At 44.7% G+C, this 17,392-nt stretch overlaps 3 protein-coding genes across 3 annotated transcripts in view; all 3 read left to right on the plus strand.

Moving 5' to 3' along the window:
* LOC115770812 (myb-like protein Q) overlaps window positions 1-12,012 on the plus strand; it is a 34,460-nt gene extending 22,448 nt beyond the window's left edge. The window contains exons 3-9 of the mRNA XM_030716237.1: window positions 8-115; window positions 3,519-3,597; window positions 4,879-5,846; window positions 8,953-9,084; window positions 9,379-9,980; window positions 10,044-10,232; window positions 10,832-12,012. Coding sequence (XP_030572097.1) covers window positions 8-115; window positions 3,519-3,597; window positions 4,879-5,846; window positions 8,953-9,084; window positions 9,379-9,980; window positions 10,044-10,232; window positions 10,832-10,918 — 2,165 coding nt within the window. The 3' untranslated portion in view covers window positions 10,919-12,012. The remainder of the gene's footprint in view (window positions 1-7; window positions 116-3,518; window positions 3,598-4,878; window positions 5,847-8,952; window positions 9,085-9,378; window positions 9,981-10,043; window positions 10,233-10,831) is intronic.
* LOC115770823 (bromodomain-containing protein DDB_G0280777) lies at window positions 6,664-8,495 on the plus strand. The gene has a single exon (XM_030716249.1). It carries the CDS (start codon window positions 6,696-6,698, stop codon window positions 8,331-8,333), a length of 1,638 nt encoding a protein of 545 aa, XP_030572109.1. The 5' UTR covers window positions 6,664-6,695; the 3' UTR covers window positions 8,334-8,495.
* Window positions 12,013-13,335: 1,323 nt separating the features above from the next.
* LOC115771208 (pickpocket protein 28) lies at window positions 13,336-16,115 on the plus strand. Its single transcript, XM_030716808.1, has 6 exons — window positions 13,336-13,901; window positions 14,535-14,795; window positions 14,850-15,054; window positions 15,107-15,377; window positions 15,437-15,689; window positions 15,753-16,115. Exons 1-6 carry the CDS (start codon window positions 13,336-13,338, stop codon window positions 15,997-15,999), a joined length of 1,803 nt encoding a protein of 600 aa, XP_030572668.1. The 3' UTR covers window positions 16,000-16,115.
* The last annotated feature ends 1,277 nt before the right edge of the window (window positions 16,116-17,392 follow it).

A 17,392-nucleotide genomic window follows, 5' to 3' on the forward strand; every position in this document is an offset into this window, starting at 1 on the left:
CCCGCAGGCATCTCCATGCACAAGGGCTATGCCTTTGTGCAGTTCACCAATCCCTTCGATGCCCGCAACGCCTGTCACGGCGAGGATGGCAAGACGGTGCTTAGCCAGACCTTGGGTGAGTCTCTTTATGCTACTTTTGCGTACTCTTAACTGTGATTAGGGGTATTCCATTCAGCTCTTAGAAACATCACAATTCAAAATTCGTCCCAGCTTACTAGCAAAATCCTTTTCTATATACTAAACCTCAATAACTTTGTGTTTATTGTGCACATTTTCTTCAAGGCATTTTTTCGGCCACGATCTGAACTTCAGTTTTTGTTTATTTATTTCCTTGTTAAAATCCATTTCAAGAAATTTATACATAGCATCCCAAGTCTCAGTTCTAAAATTTTAACTCCCAACACATTGTTCGTAATTTTCAGAAAGTTTGCCTTTCTTTTCTTTCGTACAGCTTGAGCTCTACATTCATTTTTCTACAAATTTCTTGTCAAATATTATGACTTTATATTGAAGGGAATGTTTCCGACATCCATAGCAAGCGCCCTTTGCTTGCTTTGCGAAAACTGAGCTTATTCTCTTAAAGAATATATCTTTATATAATTAATGTATAAACCTTGAAACCTCATCTTTTTACTAAAGTTAATGTCATAAATGTGTTACTCGTAACAACTCAAGACCCCATTCAGAACTTTCAGCTTCCATTTTCATATAGGATATCTAGCTAGTCGTGATGAAACCTCAAAACTGAATTCGCCTTTTTATCTAAAAATAAAATTAAACAATTTCATTTCCATCTTTCTGCCCATGATTTAACTTATAGGAAGAATCAATTTTGGATTCTTCCTTTTTATTAGAAAACTATTTTTCTGCTTTCAATTTTTTTTTTAAGTTTTGGAACTTTCATAACTGTGTCAAAACTAAAACCATATTTTAAAGGATCATATTTTTGGCCATAGTTTGACCTCGAGATCAAGAAATCAGAATTTCCTTATTTTGAAGTATGTTAAGTTTTTGCCGGCCTTCGTCAAGAACCTACGCCAACTTGCATACACATGCGATTATGTACAAGGAACTTGAAATTCATTATTCCTATAGCGCCCAGATTGTTGGATAGTAAATTCTTGGCCCCAGAGTGTGTGTGTGGGGAGAGGGGGAAAGTCTTTTGCATAGACATGGCAGACCTTAACCCTCGCATAGCTGCATGTCCGATGTGGTTGGGCCGCCAGGTTAATGGCCGCCGTTGCCGGAAGCGCAGCACTAAAATCGAACAAGCGCGCGAAAAAACAGCAGCGCAGTTTGGTGAGGGGGAGGGGAGAAGGCGGTGTGGTAATAGAGCAATAGCAGCCCTGGCTATAGAGCTGAGGCCCTGGCATGTGTAGTGGCCATATCTTAGACTGTCTGCGTATTTTTGTGCAGCGGAAGTCGCTGCAGGCCGCAACTTAAAGTGCGGCCCGACATAAATCCTGCCGCGATACTTTTAATGAAATTTCAATGTTGTGCGGAAATATGTGTGTGCGAGTGTGGCTGGCTGCCTGACAACTGACTGTTTGTCGATTTAATTTAAGCGCTTAATGAAATTTCAAGCCGCGTCACTTGCAGCTGCAATGCAACAGGCCACACAGACAGACAGACAGACCGTCAGATAGACAGACAGACAGACAGACAGACAGGTGACTGAGAACTGAGAACTGACTGGCGGCAAGTCTTGGCAATACTTTCGTGCGTGTCTCTCGTGTGAGCGAACAACTTAATGCACTTAGCGCGCGTTGTCGGTCGATTCGAAAAATGACAACGCTGTGTATGCGGATGCTGTCATATAATTCATATAGCTCATACGCCCCGTTGGCGTGCAACGAATAAAACTTTTACGTCGCACATAAAAAGCATTTTGTGCTTATGCAAATGCAGCATGCTAATTTCGCGCCGATTAGCGAGCGCCAGCTTTAACAAAAATAAAAATAATAATAATACTTAAATGGATAAAAAAAGAAACAAAATGGAGAGAGACACAGTCCTGCCGCTCGAGTTGAGTGGCCGGACGCTGTGTAATATTTCAGTGTGCCACGCGCCATTGACTTTTCAGAGACGCCACAGCAATGTGGCCTGGCCGGCGTGTAAACCGATTTGCAGTGCGGCAATGCCTTTTCAAAAGTTGCGCAAATCCTTCTTACGCTTTTATCCTTAATCTTAATTATTGCCCGCCAGCAGACGGCAGCCAGCACTTCCAGACAAACAGTGAAAATTCTTGAGCAGCAGCGGAAACCAGCGAAAAAAAAAATGCAAAGCTGCCACACCCCAGTCCAGTGTAATTTGTAGTTATAGCAACTCCGCCCTTGCCCCGCCCTTGCCCCAACCCCAGCTGAGGCTTGTCTTCATTTGGTTTTTTGGTTTTTTTTCTGGGCGCTTTTTAGCCACCCCGCGGCGCACTTCAAAGTTTGTCATGAATTATGATGAACGAGCGCGCGCGGCCACAGAATCCAACGTAAACGTAAAAAACAGCCGCATGTCGCACCCTTTTCATTGAAAAATGAAATGTTTAATGCATTCGGGCATGATTTTGGCTTCCACATGGGCTTGGCATGCAGAGCGTGCAGGGTATTTTTTTGTGGGGTGTGTTTGTCGGGCAAAATCTATCATGGAATATTTCCAATTATGCTTGAGATTGGAGGAAAGCACTTTTACTCGCGTGATCTTAACTGGGCTAATATGTAAAGTTGATTAATTACTTACTTTCGCTTTACTTTCAATATAAAAGTTATTGCTAGTTAAAATTCTTACTTAGGTAAAGTAAATTCCGTCTTCCGTCTTTTCTCAACATAAAAAAAATTATGTTAGCTGAAGTTCTGACTTTAGTAAAAAATTTCTGTCTTCTCTCTTTTTGGGCTTTGAGCCCGAATCGGCATAAAATAAAAGTTAACTAAATAAAGAATAATATTAAATTGCTAGATTCGTCTGTTTCTTAATCCCAACTAATTTGATTCAAGTTTGGGTCTATGGATTCGAACTCTTTTAGCACAAAAACAATTTGCAGCCTGGATTATAATTCTTTCTGCAGAGTAAACTTTGAGTAGAGCATACAAACTTCGTTTATACAAAATAAATATTTATTACTCTGCCCCTTGACTAATGCCAAGAGATCTGGCAATGTTTTTGGCCGCGTTTTTATTAAGATTAATGATACAAAGTCCGATGAAATTATTAAAACGCAGCAAAAGGCACACATTCCGCCCCTGTTTATATTTTAATTACTTAGAGCTCAACATTTGCATAATGAAAAATCAACAAAAACTAAATCGAAATAAAACATAATAGAAGCCGAAAAAAGAAATGGCATTGTCTAAATTTTACTTAGCATTCACTTCAAAGGCGCACAAAATGTTTTGTTTTCTCTGTGTGTATTTGGCACAAAGCAGCTTTTCCATTGTTGCCCGGATTAGATGGTCTTAGAGCAGAGTTATTTAGCCGATTGTTGTTGTGCTTTTATTTTGATTTTGATTTTGGTTTTATTATCATTGCAGATGTCAACATGGTGGCCGAGCCGAAGGCGCATCAAATTGGCCGAAAACGCCAGAATGTCAGCAAAACGGGCAACGATTGGTGAGTAGAAAATGTAAACTGAATTAAATAGAAAACAATTTCACAATTCAAAATACAATTTCATGCTTCACATTTTAATTTAAGACAAATGCAAGTTTCTTGCGCACAATTTAATGCGGCCATGTGGCGCTCATTTAGAGTTTATTTACATATCATTTAACCGGCCGGGCTGTGGCTCGGGACTAGGCTGAAAGTTTTTCTGGCGAGAGGGTAGGGGGGCATAGGACAGGCGCACAAATAAATAAATAAATAAGGCGCAATCCATCAGGGCATGGACACGGACGTATTCGTATCCTTTGTCTCTGCCACACATAAAATATTTTGGCTGTCAACACTATGCGAGAGTTTTTTGTTGCCAACTCCCCGACTCCAACTCCGACTCCCACTTCGATGCCAGCTACATCTCCGTCTCCATTTGTGTCTGGGTCAGTTGTGTGTTGTTTCGAGTGCTGCGTCAACACACACACACACACACACAGAAACTGTGAAAAAATGGCGCCTGGCTCTCTGTGACTGTGACTGTGACTGACAGCTGCAATGTATGCTATAATATCCTTTTGGCTCGGGCTCCTGGCGCTGACATGTGCACTTGTTTGTCCCTGGCGCTGCCTTAATGATGACTGAGCGAGCTACCAGGCGGCGCATTCACAATTTATTTATTTTTTTTTTATATTTCGGGGGGCCAACGTCGACTCGCCACTCGTGTGGAAATATTTAATTTAAGCTTAATGACGCCGAAAGGAAGTGCGTTAAGGCTTTAAAAAGGCACTGACAGCAACTTGATTGTAATTAAAACGCAAACATTTCTCCCGCTGCCAACGCCCAGGTGAATGGTTGGCTGGCTGGGTGGGTGGCTGGTCCATGGGCTCGTGTTTGTCATTTAAATGCCAGCTCAGTCCATTGACCGCACACAAACTGACCGTAAAAGCCACAATTGCTGTCGCCCCCCTTCTGCCGCACGACGATATGAAAACTGAACCGAATATTGAACCACAAATGGATACGGACGCTGGCAATTGTATCAATCACAGGCAACGTACACAGTGAGCCAGTTGATGTGGAAGGGGGCTTGGCACATAATTGGCAAATGACAATTGAAACGGCGTGACGGTCACAGTTTGAGTCCTAAACAAATATTGACTGGCAGGCAGGCAACAGTTGGCAGGCTGTTCATTTTTTTACTTCTATGTTTTGCCACAATTTAGGGCTAACAGCAGCCAAGTTGACACTTCAATTAGAGCGCACTATTAATGAGCTTGTCACCATTTAAATGCCTTGCAGGGACTACTTCTATGACAGCTACTGCTCCTCGGCGCTGCTGCGCGGCGGCGGCGGCGGCGGTGCCAACGGCGTGCGGGCCAAGAAACGCAAGCGTCTGATGACCAGCAACAACAGCCTTGTTGCTGCGGTGCAACAGCAGCAACAGCAACAGCAGCAGCAGCAGCATGGCCAGCATCATCACAGCGCCGCTGCAGTGGCCGCTGCGGCAGCTGCTGCGGTGCATCATCAGCAGCAGGCGCAGGCGGTGCAGCAGCAGCAACAGCAGCATCAGCAGCAGCAGCACCATCATCATCATCAGCAGCAGGTGGCAGCTGTTGCCATGGCGGCCATGGCCAATTTGTTGCCACAACAGCAGCTGTTGCTGCATCAGCAGAATCTGCTGTCGAATGCGGCAGCCGTGGCCAGCACGGCGGCAACAACAGCGGCGCCCGGCGCTCTACACTGGTCGCAATATAAACAGGAGCAGCAGCAACAGCAACAACAGCAGCAGCAGCAGCACCAACAACAACATCAGCAGCAGCAATTTGTGGCCGCTGCCACAGGTTTCCAGTTGAAGAGCGTCATCGCCGGGCAGTCAACGACTTCGCCACAGAATGCAAAGTCAGCAATAATTGCTAATCAAACAGCGCTCGTGGAAACGTACGGTGCCTTTTCCCAGCAGCCGTCGCATCACCAACAGCATCAACAACAACAGCAACAACAGCAGCAACAGCAACAACAACAGCAATTGGGCTGCCTGCTGCAGCCGTTGACTTTGGCATTGTCCCCACAGCAACCGCAGCCGCTACAATTGCATAGCCAAATGATGCAGCAACAACAGCATCAACAGCAGCACCAGCAACAACACCAACAGCAACAACAGCAACAGCAGCTACAGCTACAGCAGCAGCAACATCAGCATCAACAGCAGCAACATGCACAGGAGCAATTAAGTTTGCATCAACACTGGGGACCATTCAAAGTCTACAGTGAGTATTGACTTGATTTGTTTGCATTGTTTGGCTCAGTATTGGCAATTTAAGACTACTGCATTGATTAACAATTATTTGCTAGCTCATCTCTCATTTAAAGTAACTATATTTAAAATGATTTATTTACTATCTCAAACAAGCTAGCTATGTAGCACGTAGATAAGATTTTGGTGAATTCCACCGACAAGGGTGAAATAAGGGCGGAACTGAAGTAAAAATTGGTTCTCTGATATCAGCTTGTAATTATAATGATAACTCCAAAAACGATTTATTAAGAGTAGAAAAGCTTAAGACATATACGATGACAGCAAGAGAAGCCCAATTGATTGACTGACTGATTGTCTGTTTGAATAGCTGACTAGTTGTCTGAGAGACTAACTGTTTGGCTGACTGAGTGACTGACTGACTTATTGACTATCGGCCTGATTGTCGGACTGACTAACTGATTGACTGGCTAATTGCCTGACTCATTGAGTGATTGACTGACTGATAGACAGACTAAGTGACAGGTGATTGATGACTGAATGATTGGCTGACTCATTCATTGATTGACTGACTGACTAAATGATTGTCCGGCTTATTGAATGATTGACTGGCTGATTGGCGTGACTAATGCACAGACTTACAGACTGACTGATTGATGGAATGACTGAATGATTGGTGTTTAACGTACAGCTTAAATCCGAAAAGCTACGACAGCTAAAAACAAGCCCAGCTGCTACCTGTATATATATAAGGTCATCTCCTAGTCGGGCAGCCTCGATTGGAGTAAAATTGCCTTGTTAAACTTGTCAAAAATGACGCCTTTTGAGCACGATGAAGCGCTCGTGTCTCTGAAAATGAGAAATGTGTCAAAGTCACAGGCTAGGCGCTAATATATATCATTTCGCCGTTCTAATCGCAACTATCCTGCAAGTCGTCCACCCCGAAGAGCTACAGCCGCCATTTCAGGCACAGTCGCAGTCACAGCCAATGCAAAGTTCTCCATTTGCAGTACAACAGCTGCACCGATTGCCGCCCGCTTATCTTAAAGGACTACTCACCCTCAAGGGCAGGCTGCTGGCCAACAACGTCCAGTTGAGGCCCGCCCACAATCCCAACAGCCTCAATAACCCCAACAACCTGAACAGCCTTCAGTGGCGTTCACAGCAGTCGAACGTGGAACAGAACAACCTGCAACTGAAGCCCCCTCTTGGCCCGAACAGCCCACAGTTGAGCTCGCAGCTGTCGAACGTGCAACATAGTTTTCGTGAGGCGATCTCTGATCTTAATTTGGGGCTCGACATGCAGCGGGAGGAGGCGGCCAAGGAGCGTGCCGAGGCCAAGGATCGGCTGCACGAGCAGCTGAACCAGCTTGAAGCGGATCTGCAAAAACAAGATAATCAGCTGCACCAGCGGGAATTGCTTTTGGCTGCCCATGTGTCCTCGGAGCTGCCTCAGCAGCTGGAGCAAATGCATGAGCAATTGCCATACGAGCAGCTCGAGGTGCAGTCGCCGAGCAGCCAGTCGCAGATCCAGCCACAGCCCATGGGCCTGCAGCCGACAGTGCAGTCGCCAGCGCAGCAAGAGCTGTCCGTACGGGATTCGCCTCAAACGGATGGCGGATCGAATAACGATGCCAAGATGCAGCTGTTGCAGCAGTTAGCTGATGTTTTTGGGCAGGAACAGCAGCAACAAGAGCAGCAGCAACAAGAGCAGCTAAAGCAACAGCAGCATCAACAGCAGCAGCATCAGCAGCAGCTGCCCCAACAGCAACAACAACGAGTGCGCTTGAACGCCACGCCGACTGATCCAGAAGAGGACGACGACGACAACGACAACGATGACAACGACGAGGAAAACACAACGGTTGCGGATGAGGAGGAAGAATGTGATAGCACGTTGCCGGCCACCACGGCGAGCACAAGAAAGCCCACAACAAAGCCGCCCGAGCATGAGGAGCCCGTGACAATGCGTGTGGGAGCTGATACAACCAAGTCCGAACTGAAGCTTACGCTCGTGCCCAGGCCCGAGCCCACAGCACAGCCAACAACAAGCACAGCTGCAACACAGCCAACGATCGCGGCCATGACGCAGCCTAGTTCCACAATAGCCACTGGGGGGACCACCAGCAAGAAGCTTCACTGCTGCACCAAGCCTCAATCCAAAATGTTCAAAGCGTTAAAGCTGCTGAGCCTCAAGAAGGAGCAGCGGCAGCCACAGCAGCGGGTCCATCGACGCGCCAAGAGCGGCATCAAGCCCGATCTGCGAATCGAAGCAATTGCCACATTGCTGCAGTATCGCAATAGCCATAGCGAAGTAGCTCATACCGAGCACAAGGAGCCGGTTCGGGTGAAGGAACCTCAAGTGCAACAGACACGCCCAGGGAAGAAAAAAAGAAAGCAAATGAAAAGGCGTAAGATGATGTCACGCCAACAACGCAGCATCGTCAGTAGAAAGCAGCTGCTGCAGGCTGAGATATGGCCCATTAAGATATCCACTTGAGACTTTACAATGGACATTTGTATTTACAATAAATATATTTTATATTATACAATTTATGCAACAAAAGCAGATTAGAATTTCAGTAAAAGTCATGTTTATTGTAAAGTTCGCGGCCACAAAGTAACCAGGAAGATAAATTGTGCCGGCTTTTCAAGCCTGAATGCAAACTGAGACTTAATCTGTTGCGAATGTCAAAAAAATTTCATTTTTATTGTTAATAAGTAAATAATACACCAAGAGTGTAAATGTTGGTGCGTTTTCTCAACTTCATTGTATTTTAACATAAGCTTTTATATTCAGCATTATCTAGCAAAAAAAATGAGCATGTTAAATAATATGGGTCTAACATGTTTATTCAAATTTCATTTCAACTATATCATGAGGATAAATTATGGTGCGTTCTCAAAGCTTGTTGTAAATTTGAACTTTTGTGTTTTCTGGCAACGCCAAAGTCAGCAAAATAATGTAACCAAATCAATTTATAAAAGACTTATCATCTTGACTGGGCGTGATTGCTCTTCATATAGTTCCACATTTTCTTTGTTCCATTGCCAACAACTTATTCGTAATAATTGCACCAAAGTCCATATTTTATGTGCGTATATCTTCTTTATTCTAGGCAATCCGGACACATTAATCTGCGGCAACTGCCGGGAATGCTTCAACGAGCTGTCTGAGTTATTGGACCACAAGAAAAGTTACTGCAAACTGAGGTTCACATGCAAGTGCCAGGATGTGGCCTTTGCAGCAAGTAAGTCATACAATTCCTCACGTGGGGCGTGGGGCGTGGGCGTGGTCATTAATTTATGATTGTTAAACACTTTTTGAGCCCCTTGCCTGCGTCAAGTGTCCATGTGTCTGTGTTTATCTAAGGCTCCGGCCTTGTTGCAAGTCAGCAACATCTGTCTGTTGTTGCGGCTGCCTGAAAATTCATTTAAAATTGAGTTATTTATGCGAGTCTAAGCCAGCGCCCAGTACGCAAAATTCCAACTTAAATAACTAATTAATTCTTGCATGTTTCGCCCACGCCAACAAACACACACAGAAACGCCGCCAACGAGCGCCAAATTGCTTTGCGCCGTTTGCAAGGATGCATTCGCCAATCCCTGGGATTTGATGGTGCACGCACAGGCCGCACACATGGTTAACATTTACGAGCTGGGCGATGAGGTCGTCGCCAACGGCCATGGCAACGACAACGGCAACGGCAATCCCAGCCCCAGCAACAACAACAACAATGCCAACGATCCGACTGCAATTGCAGCCAATGGACATGGAATGGCCACGGCCGTGGCCGTTGCTGCTGCTGCTGTTGCTGATGATGAGGCAACAACCATAACAAAGCACATGCCAACGTCAGCAACACTTAACAAGGAGCCAAATAACAATAACAAAATTAGCAACAATAACAACAACAACAACAACAACACCATCATCAATGGCCACATGTCACCCACAGCCCACGGCAACAACATTGCCGCCGTTGCAGTTGCAGCAAATGGCATTGATGTTGCTGCTGCCGTCGAAGCTGACGCCGACGTCGACGCAGCTGCCGCTGCGGTCGTCCACGATGGCCAGGCCAGCAGCGATACGGAGACATCGCACTGCATGGACATCAAGTTTGGGCTCTGCGCCAGCCCCAAGGAGGTGCGTCTAATGGGCCGCCAAGTGTTGCTTCTTTTGCTAGAGTCAAACGCTTTCTTCTTCTAGGATCCGCAGCGTGACGATCTGTCGCTGGATGGACGCCTGTCGAGCAGCTCACAGACCCATCACTCGGATGACATCAATATGAATATTAAGCTAATTAACGGTTCGGTGTCCTCGCGCGGCAGCTCGCCCGGCTTGGAGTCGGATGAGCCGCCGGCAACGCGCGCCTGCATTGTGCGTACCCTGAGCATTGTGAGTATGGGCAGAGATATTTAATATTATAAATATATTAATATAATACAACTGATTGATTGTCTAACTGATTGACTGACTGACTAATTGACGCTTAGACTCGCCGTTAGACTGACCAATTAACGAACTAAATAGCTGTTTGAAGGGCTGACTGATTGACTGATTGATTGTCTGATGTATAAACTGAGTAACGGAATCAGTGACTGATGATTGACGGAGTGACTGACAGATAGGGTGATGGACTGGCTGACGGGCAGTCTGATTATATGAGATTGACGTGACTGATTGACTGATTGATTGGATGATTGATTGGATGATTGGATGATGAAGTGATTATCTAAGTGACAGACGAAGTGATTGGTCGATGGACTAGCCGACTGTCTGACTGCTTAACAGGCTGACTGACTGATTGAACGATTAACTGATTGTCGGACCGACTGACTGATTGACTGGTTGAGGGCTGGAACACACCGTATGATCCGTATGATTTAAGCATCTTATTTTGAGCACTTTTTGGAATTCCCCAATTGAAAAACATTAGCTCAATCGGCTTGCTGGAACAACTATAAACTATCGTTGTTATCTTGACATATTTTCAGGAGGCTGCTGGTGCCACGACCACGCCCACTGCGAATGCCTTGAGCCTGATGTCGAATGGCCTCAGTTTGGCACTGGCACCGCAATAGGCCAACTTAATATATAACAATCAGGCTGGACTTAATTAGAATCAAAAGCGCGTGAATCAGAATCCAGATATATTCAGAATTTAGGTACCATAATATTTTAGATTTGTGTGCAGATAAAAAAGGGTATTTAAAATACTCGTGTTGCTTTTGGCTTTGTGTATTGAGAGTGTAGTCGTGAGTGCGGTGCAAGTGCAATTTATTCAGTATTTTTGTACTAGACTTAAACTGAGCAAAAATTGAAAGAAAAAAGAACAACATAAACGTAAATTACAGCAAAACATATCATTTTAAATGTAGCAACTAGATATTACAGTAGCTATAACAATTAAAACTAATTATATAATATCTATGTGTGTATGTACCAAATACTATATATGCCTGTCTTGTCTTTCTGTTCGTTTTCGATTTTGTTTTTGAAGCAAAGCATAGTTTGGGTTTCAAAACTGCATATGAGAACATATAGGTAAAAAGAAAAATATTTAAAAAATAGCTGGAAATAGTCCTCGAAAGTGGTTTAAATACAGTTTTTAGGGCGAGTTAAACGGCATTATGTAGGACAAATGAGCTTTGTATATAGTTACAAATAACAAATGAATTAATTATTGTTAGCTGACAGAATGAACCCAAAACTTATATTTTATATACATAACATAATTTAACGAATATTTAATATATATATTTAACAAGCCAACAATATTATTATTCAAAATACGTACCATGTGTATCAAATGTAGCATAGTGACAACAGGTGTTTCAAAAACAACAGCAAAAAAAAAAAAAAACTAAACAAACCTTTTGCAAAGTGTCCCCAAGAAAAACCAAAAGGCTTAAAAGTTATAATTACATAAACGGATTAATATTTAAAATTAATATATATACTACTTACATACACAAACAGTAGCTGCTATGTAAATAGTTTAGTTATATGCCACAAATTAAAAAAACAAAAACAAATAAATATATTGTAAACTGTAACAACATTCAATTCAGTGTCCTCCAGTTAAACATGTAAACAGGCAAGAAAAAAAAAGAAAGTGTATTTAATAAATGAATATTATAAAAAGCAACTATTTGATTTGCTTGAACTTTGGTTCACAAGAGATGCACCAAGGTGGAAAATCGTTTTTCAATATTCTGTTTTGTTAAATATTCGAATATTTATTTGTTTTAATTTTGAATATGAACATGAAATATTAGTTAAATTTTTTAAGTTACAATTAGTTTTTATAACAAACTGAATTGTTTTATTTAAACATGTGGAAATATTTGGGAGTCGAAGGCGTTCATCCCGAGGAAATTTCTGCTTGGCCTACAGCACTGAGAAAAACTTAAAGCTAAGATCAAAATCCTGAGGAAAAGTGAAAGTTGCACAACAAATTTCAAATGCAAACAGGCGGCAGGGACTCTCCGGCGGAGTTTTCAGTTTCGGAACACATTGGAAATTCTATTTGGAAGCTCATTAAAATAAATGATGATCAACTGCACACGACGCAGACGGCGACGACGCAGTCTGTAAACAGGACAACAACAAGGACATTGCAAACATTGTTGAAAGCAGAGCGCCACGTTAATGAAAAGCGCCAACAAAAGGTGAGCCAGTGTGGAGGGGGGAAGGGAGGATGCTCGTCCTCCAAAACTTGCGGCACACAATGCCAAAATGCAGTTAACTTTATTAAAATGCGCAACGAAAAGGGCAACTGTTTGTTGTCCTTGCCGCTGGGGCAGGAGAACCGCCGGCACCCAAAAAACATAGAGAGAAAAAACAATTTTATTGCCGCTTAACTGCGGCTCCAGCTCAACATGGCGACTGCGTCTGCATCTGTAACGTGTGCCGGCCGTTTAGTTTCTGTTTCGAGGTCGAGCTAAGCGCCTGCGGTCGAGTCGAGTCCGGGATTTAAAATGCATGAGCAAATGGCAAACGCAGGCAACAGTCAGCAGGCGGAGGCACTGCAGCAGCCGCTATTCAATTTGGCCGGGGCTGGGCAAAACTTAAAGTGCGCAGCGGCTAATTAGAATGCCTCGCCCAGTTGCCAGTTGCCGGTTGCCCCAGTCCAGCAGGGTGGCTGCCGCAAAGGTAACATTTAGCCAGTTGAAATTACGAGTGGCAGCTCCTGTTGGGTTGGGTACCTGGTCGCAAATTACGCGAGCTTAGCCAATGAAGTAATTGAAATGACACCAAAAACTAGCGTGAACTAGCAACATTTCACACCATTCCCACACACACACACACACACACACGTTTCACACGGCGTATGCGTGATGCGGCAGCTGCGTGCGCGTCTATGCCTGGTTCCTTGGGGGCTGGCAGTGCATCCCAGTGGTATAATAATGGAACGCCCGTTCAGCATAAGCTATATAAGCCGAGGACCTGGCAGCCGCTCGCCTGATTCAGTCAACGTAGCCGGAACGCGTCGGTCATGTCGTCGAACAGCACACAGCCACAGACGCCCGTCAATGGACTGGAGGTGCCCAAGCAGGTCAATCTTGGTACGCTGGCCACCTCGAATCAGTGGAAGCGTGCGGCGCTGATGGCCAAGTCTGCATCGGCTTGCCGGGAGACCAATTCGGATGACAGCGAGGACGAGGTGGACACCAAGCAGCAGATCAAGTACGGCAGCGGCTTCCAGGCGGCCAAGGCCATCATCCACGAGTATTGCGACTACAGCACGATCCATGGCATCCGTTATCTGGGCGAGAAGAAGCGACCGTGGCTGGAACGTTTGTTTTGGGTCAGCGTGTTTATGCTCTCGATCTTCACCTGCTGCAAGCTGACCCTCAACATCTGGGACAAGTGGAACAACAATCCGGTGATTGTCAGCTTTGCGGAGAAATCAACGCCCGTGTGGCAAATACCCTTTCCCTCCGTCACCGTCTGTCCCGAGACCAAGTCACGTCAGCGGGCATTCAACTTTACGGACATCTATTGGCAAATTCGCGATTTCCGCAGCAATGTCAGCGGTGTTGCCGATTTGACCGATAAGCAGTGAGTAAATTGACCAAGGATTTATCCTATATGTATAAGTTCTTGGCAAAAGTCATTTTTGTAAGAGCTCCAAGCCCAGCGACAATTGTCCTTGATTCGTTTCACGGTTCGAACCAATTCCCTGCTTTTCGAAAAACTTCGTAATTCGTGATGTCCAATTTTTGGCTTAAGCTTTGGAATATCATAAATGTTTAACATTTCATTAAACCAATTTCATTTTTAAATTTTAATTGCCCGTTGTACTGAGAATATTGCAAGCCATAAATATTTTCATATACAAGATGCGGACTAAATTTGATTCCTACCCAAATTTTGCATATACCAAAAATGGTGGTTAAATGCGTTGTTTGGGACCAAAGATATTTGTACTTTGGCTGTGATTCTCCTCGAAAAATATTCATTAAATTTCGTTCGGCTTAAGGTTCGATTCATAGCGAAAAGTATATTTACGAACCGAATTGGAATCGGTTGATTCAAAATCGTTTTGCAGTCTTGAACTGTAAGGTTTCCTATTCTTAATTTTCATAATGCATTATCATATATATGCAAGTTTTCCTCGGCATTGTCATCGATAAAGTTGACAGCTCTAAGCTATAGAATATCTAATATTAAATATTAAAAAAAAATGCACAGAAAATCAACTTACGGCGCGGTGAGTCAGGTGTGCGATGCCCCTTTGCATGACATCGATTTTGGTAACAAGACGCGAAAGGGCATTGAGATTATCGATGCACTCAGCGAGGTGATACCCCTCTTCGATGAGACCTATTTGGACTGCAAGTGGCGCAATGCGCCCATTAAATGCAACGAGATCTTTCACAAGTTCGTCACCGAGGATGGCGTCTGCTACAGCTTCAACTCGCTGAGTCCCGCTGAGATCTTTCGTGCGGAGGGGTAAGTAGCAGTTGTTGCGGAAAAAGAGATCCTCTAAGCAGCGGATTTCTGCAGCATCATACCCGATATTATATTCCGCGAGGAGAATCGTCTGGCCACGGAGTGGAATGTGGAGGATGGCTACAGCATTAGCGCCAACACCGAGACCTATCCGCATCGTGTTTTGGGCCCGGGCGCCAAGGCGGGTCTCTATTTGTTCATGGGCGGCATTGAAGTCGATTTCGATGACATGTGCCGTGGACCCGTGCAGGGCTTTAAGGTGGGTCGCTTCGAATATTTGTGATGCCAATTGCTTGATATATACCTCACAGATTCTGCTGCATACGCCAGGTGAGGTGGCGCAGGTTACGCGTCAATACTTTCGCATACCCTTCGACCAGGAGGTGCTCATATCGATACGACCCAAGATTATCACCACCTCGGATGGCCTGAAGCACTATGAGCCGCACAGGCGGCAGTGCTACTTTCAGAAGGAGCGTCATCTACGCTACTTTAACATCTACTCGCAGACCAATTGTGAGCTGGAGTGCCTGGCCAATTTCACGTTGGCCAAATGCGGCTGCGTTAAGTTCTCCATGCCGCGTGAGTTCCGAGCTGCAGCTCGCTGCTGCTTTGATAAACTAATGTGGTTTCTGTGCCAGGCAATGTGAATGTGCCCGTTTGTGGGGCCGGCAACTTGAAGTGCTATAACGACGCGGAGGATGAGCTGCTGCTGAAGGAGTTCGAGCAGGGCATGGCCACCGAGGGCGAGAACTATCGCGGCCAAACGGACTGCAATTGCCTGCCCTCCTGCACCTCCATTGCATATGAAGCGGAAATTTCGCAGGCTGATTTCGATTACAAGACAGTTGCCAGCAAGGATAAGGCCGAGGGCGAGGAGACAAAGCGCGAGGGGTAAAACCTTGCCAGCCAGACCGATTTTCACTTAAAACCTGAACCCTTGTATAATTCTCGCAGCATGAAAATGTCACGGGTTTCGATATTCTTCAAGGAGGCGCAGTTCCTCACCTCGCGCCGCTCGGAACTCTATGGCACCACCGACTTTCTGGCCAATTGTGGCGGTCTGCTGGGCCTCTTTATGGGCGTCTCGACGCTCAGCATTGTGGAGCTGGTCTATTTCTGTACGGTGCGTTTGGTTTCCAATTTGCGTATGCGCCGCAGGACACGCAAGGAGCTGTCCCTGGCCGCCAGCAAGGAGGCCTAGTAAACGCCAAAATGAAGACTGCCGCTTATCAATAAACCAGTGGCAATTGAAAAGGATTCTCCTCAGTAATCTCTCTCTCTCTCTCGGTGTGTTTTAACTGCAAACAATGGAAATAAATTTGTACTCTTAGCACAGTCAGCAATCGGAGTCGTTGACTGGGAATGGAATGGTGCCCGCATATATGCTGGCAAAGTCAAACGTTGTGGCTGGTTGTTGTGTGTGCATTTCAAATGGAATCAATTATTTTATTGTGTGTGATTTGCTGCTGCAATTCAATTCGATTGCCGTAAGTCAACAGACGCAAGTCGGCGCCAGAAGCCAGAAGCAGCACAGCCAACGACTCATCTCCAGTCTAATATGTTATGCAAGGACAGGCCTTTTGATTTGGCAGCGTCTGTGACTGCTGCCAATTGACTCGTCAGTTGGCAAGAGCTCCTTCCACAGCCTGTGAGGATGGGCTACACCCGCACCTTTAGCTGTGCAAACAGCTCACAGCCAAACTCAACTCAACTCGGCTCGGCTTGGCTTGTATGCGTGCGGCTCTAATGGAAATCCAATTGAATTAAGTTAATTATGTTGGCAAATATTTAAACAATAGCAGCAATTTATGCACACCACACACCGCCTCACACACACACACACACACCCAACCACTGGCTGCTTTAAAGTTTAAACTATGAGCTGCAGTTGTCATTTAGTTTAATTCAATTTGCATGCACGACTCGCGGCCATTATTAGCATATCATTTGCAACTGTTGTGCAACAGTTGTGTGCCGGCTACGTGCTGCCAACTGCTGAAATATGCATGAGAACTCTCACGTTGAGTTCATTATGGCAACAAGTGTCGAAATGTGTCGAAATATTGCAAATAAAGTTGACACATTTGCATACCTAATAAAATTCTCCATGCACATGTGGAAAGTTACGATTGCAACAATTGGGCGCCACCACGTTCGGGCACCATGCGGCGCAGCCTTTTCCCGCCGCATTCAGTGGCAGGCATGAAAGTGGCATGCCTACGTATGTGTGTGTGTGTGTAAATGCACTTGCCACTTGCCACTTCAACGCTGGATTCGTGCACGCCAATTTTATTCATATGTGCAAAAAAAAAACAAAAGTCAAAATAAAATTTATGACAATTTTATATTGATGTCTGACGCGGCTGTCTCCAGAGCATTATTGATCACATACATATATGGAGCATAGTGAGTATTTAAAAATCATAGAATATTATTTGAATTTGACTTAAAAATAATTTAAATATCTACTTCTATTAATTATTCAAATGAATTATTTATTTAATATAATATATAAGCGGGCGGTATGTGTAGCTATTCCAAGAACCTCACGTTTCCATCTGAAACAGGCTTCGCTATGGATTCCACATTTGCAA

This window comes from Drosophila novamexicana, unplaced genomic scaffold (assembly GCF_003285875.2).
Source record: "Drosophila novamexicana strain 15010-1031.04,08,12 unplaced genomic scaffold, DnovRS2.1 tig00000024-arrow-pilon, whole genome shotgun sequence".
NCBI lineage: Eukaryota > Metazoa > Arthropoda > Insecta > Diptera > Drosophilidae > Drosophila > Drosophila novamexicana.

Excerpts from the sequence above, each read along its gene's own strand:
- LOC115771208 (XM_030716808.1), top strand. The coding sequence starts at position 13,336 with ATGTCGTCGAACAGCACACAGCCACAGACGCCCGTCAATGGACTGGAG. Across the intron at positions 14,796-14,849 it reads GAGATCTTTCGTGCGGAGGG|CATCATACCCGATATTATAT; the intron begins GTAAGTAGCAGT and ends GGATTTCTGCAG. Across the intron at positions 15,378-15,436 it reads CGTTAAGTTCTCCATGCCGC|GCAATGTGAATGTGCCCGTT; the intron begins GTGAGTTCCGAG and ends TTTCTGTGCCAG.
- LOC115770823 (XM_030716249.1), top strand. The coding sequence starts at position 6,696 with ATGTGTCAAAGTCACAGGCTAGGCGCTAATATATATCATTTCGCCGTT.